Genomic DNA, 3062 nt, shown 5'->3' on the forward strand with positions numbered 1-3062 from the left:
AAAAAAAAAAAAAAATCATCATCATAGGACTAATGAAAAATGGAAACATCTTCGGGGGAAGAGTCTAAACAGAGAAAACAGGAAGGACAATTTCCTGATGCGGGGGTGCCCAACCCCAACCCCGCTAACGACCCCAGCCTGCGGCCGCGTGGCTGTGCCGCCCTCGCGGAGGAGCAGACGCGCTCATGCAGTTAATCATTCTGGTTTTGGGGATGCAGCGATGCCGACGTGGTTGGGGCAAACGCTCACCTTCCTGCCATTCCTTCTTGCTTTCCCTCTCCTGTGAAAGACACACTGTGCTGACTTTGTTCATTGAGAATCCCAAAGGCGGCTGGGGCCTGGGGAACACCAGGCAGAGGCCCGGGTGGGGGAGGTTCCCCCCTCCCAGGCTGCAGTAACGCTGGCTTTCAAGAGGGTCACCCTAGGCAAAGTGTGCAAATCTCGAGCTTTGTGGCCAGGCAGGAAGGTTTTGTGCTGGGTGGCACTAGCCAAGTGCGGCGAGCACTCCCGCGGCCCACAGTGCGGGGCATCTCCAGGAGGAGGAGCACGGCCCAAGCTCACCGGCTCCCCACTCTCTCTCCCTGCAGCCGTGTTGAAGGCCGAGCAGGCAGCGGTGTTTAAGTTCCCTCTGGCGCCACTGGGCTGCTCCGGGCTAGGCTCAGCGTTACTGGCAGCAGGGCCTGGACTGCCCGGCGCCCCTGGAGCACCGCACCTGCCTCTTGAGCTGCAGCTCCGTGGGAAGTTGGAGACGCAGGGCACCGGGGAGCCAGGCGCCAAGGCCAAGAAAGGGCGTCGGAGCCGCACGGTGTTCACTGAGCTGCAGCTGATGGGTCTAGAGAAACGCTTTGAGAAGCAGAAGTACCTCTCCACACCCGACAGGTAGCTGTGGGGCCAGGCGGAGCCCAGCGGGGGTGGGAGGTGTCTGCTTGCCCTGCTGAAGGTGCCCCCTGCTCTTTCCAGAATAGATCTCGCTGAATCCCTGGGCCTGAGCCAGTTGCAGGTGAAGACGTGGTACCAGAATCGGAGGATGAAGTGGAAGAAAATAGTGAGTGTGCTTGTCACTTTCCGAGTCCCGGTGGCTACCAGGCCCCTGTGCCCTCCAGGATCCCCCCCCCCCAGAGACTTCGACCCTACGCTTAGGGTTCCCTCCGTGTCTGATCCCCGCAGGGATCCTCTCTGCTCTCTTCCTGCTTCTGGGGGCCCTACCACAGCCCACATTCCTTCTGCTCCGCTGCACCCTCAGGCCTTCCAACAGCCTTGACCCCTAGGCCCGGCCCTTCGGTTGCTTTTCCCCATCATTTCCCCGGGCTAGGCGCGGCCTCAGATGGCCTCGTTGTGCTGGGCAGGCCCTACCTGGGCACAGGGCTTGGGGTCCCGCTCCCGGGTCCCAGCTCACTGCCCTGCGGCCGTCCTGTGTGCAGGTGCTGCAGGGCGGCGGCCTGGAGTCTCCCACCAAGCCCAAGGGGCGGCCCAAGAAGAACTCCATTCCCACGAGCGAGCAGCTCACGGAGCAGGAGCGCGCCAAGGAGGCGGAGAAGCCGGCGGAGGCGCCAGGGGAGACCATCGACAGGAGCCGCGAGGACTGAGCGCGCAAAGCGTCGACCGAGGGCCCTTCGCCCGCTGGAAGCCGCGAGCCAGCCCTTCCGCGGCCACGCCGTTCGCTTTCGAAACGTTTTATTATTACCTTGAATGCGGACAGTTAGGGGCCAAGAAAGGACACAGACCCTGCAGCCAAGCCCGGCCCCAGTGCTGTGCTCTGGGCCCTGGCCTGGAGACTCGCATCCGGCGCGGCGGATGGCGCCTGGGCCCGGAGCTCCGCGCGCATTCACGCCCCGCTCCTCTCCCGCACCCCCACCCGCCTCAGCCGGCCCTCTGCGTCCTGACGCCGCCGGCACACACCTGCTACCGCCTGTTGGGGACCCCGCCGCCTGGCGCAGGCCACTACGGCCCGACAGGGCGCCCGGACAGCCCGGCGGCTCTACCCTGAGGTCGGCCGGGTCCCCGACGTCGCTGGGGCTCCTACCCCTCTTTTGCGAAGACAGTGATTTTTTTTTCCAATAAAATATTTTATGACACAGCGGGGCTTGATGAAGGGGTTTCTGAGGCTGCAGGGCTGGAGGAGGGGGGTCGCGGCGACTAAGAGGGACACTTGCACTGGCTTCTGAAACGCCCTCTCCCCGGGCTTCGTGGGAGCGAACTGTGACCTGCCCCACGGGCTCGGACTGGCAGGGCAGTCGGTCCAGTTGCTGCAGGATCCCAGGAATCGCTTCCTCTCCGTGTGCGGGGCCAGGGCACCGGCGGTAGCAGTCGGGCTACACAGGGGTCGCCCGAGGGGCAGAAGCCCCAGGCCACGGCGGAGCTGGCTCGGGAAGTGTCCCGGGTCTGAGAGCCACCTCCGTTGTTGGTTCGGTCTCTAGGGACTTGAAGAACCGCCTGTGAGGTCCTCGAGATGGTCTTGGCCAGCTCTTCGTGAGGCAGACGGGACGCACGGGATCCAAGGTCCGGAGCCGCGGAGGAGCCTGCAGCCAGGTCTTCCCGTTTTGTGCGGGACACGCCCAGCGGCAGCGCCCAGCCCCGAGGTTTGCTCTGCGCAGGGAGGGCAGCCGACCCAGGCAGAGGCCGGCGAGCCTCCCCAGTTCGCGCAGGGCGCCCTTTCCAGGGGTGCAGCTTGGTGGCGTGTGCCCGCGGGCGCCCTATCCTCAGGGAAGGCTTCGGCTGACTTCTGTCCCCCCTTCGGCTTCGGCGGGCCTGTGGGTTCCTCTCCTTCCACTTCCTACGAGGAGAGGACGAGGACCAGGGCATGGGGATGGAGAGATGGCCACTTTGCTGGTTAAAGCTCAGGGAGGGACCCCATCTTGGCCATGCAGAATTCCAAGTGGGACAGGATTTAACCAGGTCCCCCAGGCGCAAGTACGGGGGACAGAGGAAAGGCACACCCAGATTCCGGTTTTGCATCTCCGAATGTGAAGACGACAGTAACGGCCTGCACCTGTGAGAGAGACGGCTTCCCTTCAAATTGGGGCTTGAGCGTTCCTTGGGGAAATCAGCTCTTGGATTTCCAG

At 63.8% G+C, this 3062-nt stretch overlaps 1 protein-coding gene across 1 annotated transcript in view; it reads left to right on the forward strand.

Annotated features, from left to right (window-relative positions):
- The window catches only part of BARX1 (BARX homeobox 1), a 2871-nt gene extending 1285 nt beyond the window's left edge, over positions 1–1586 (forward strand). Inside the window, exons 2-4 of the mRNA XM_040620402.1 lie at positions 588–879; positions 961–1045; positions 1422–1586. Coding sequence (XP_040476336.1) covers positions 588–879; positions 961–1045; positions 1422–1586 — 542 coding nt within the window. The remainder of the gene's footprint in view (positions 1–587; positions 880–960; positions 1046–1421) is intronic.
- Positions 1587–3062: the final 1476 nt, after the last annotated feature.

Source organism: Ursus maritimus, unplaced genomic scaffold, assembly GCF_017311325.1.
Source record: "Ursus maritimus isolate PB19 unplaced genomic scaffold, ASM1731132v1 scaffold_34, whole genome shotgun sequence".
Lineage (NCBI taxonomy): Eukaryota > Metazoa > Chordata > Mammalia > Carnivora > Ursidae > Ursus > Ursus maritimus.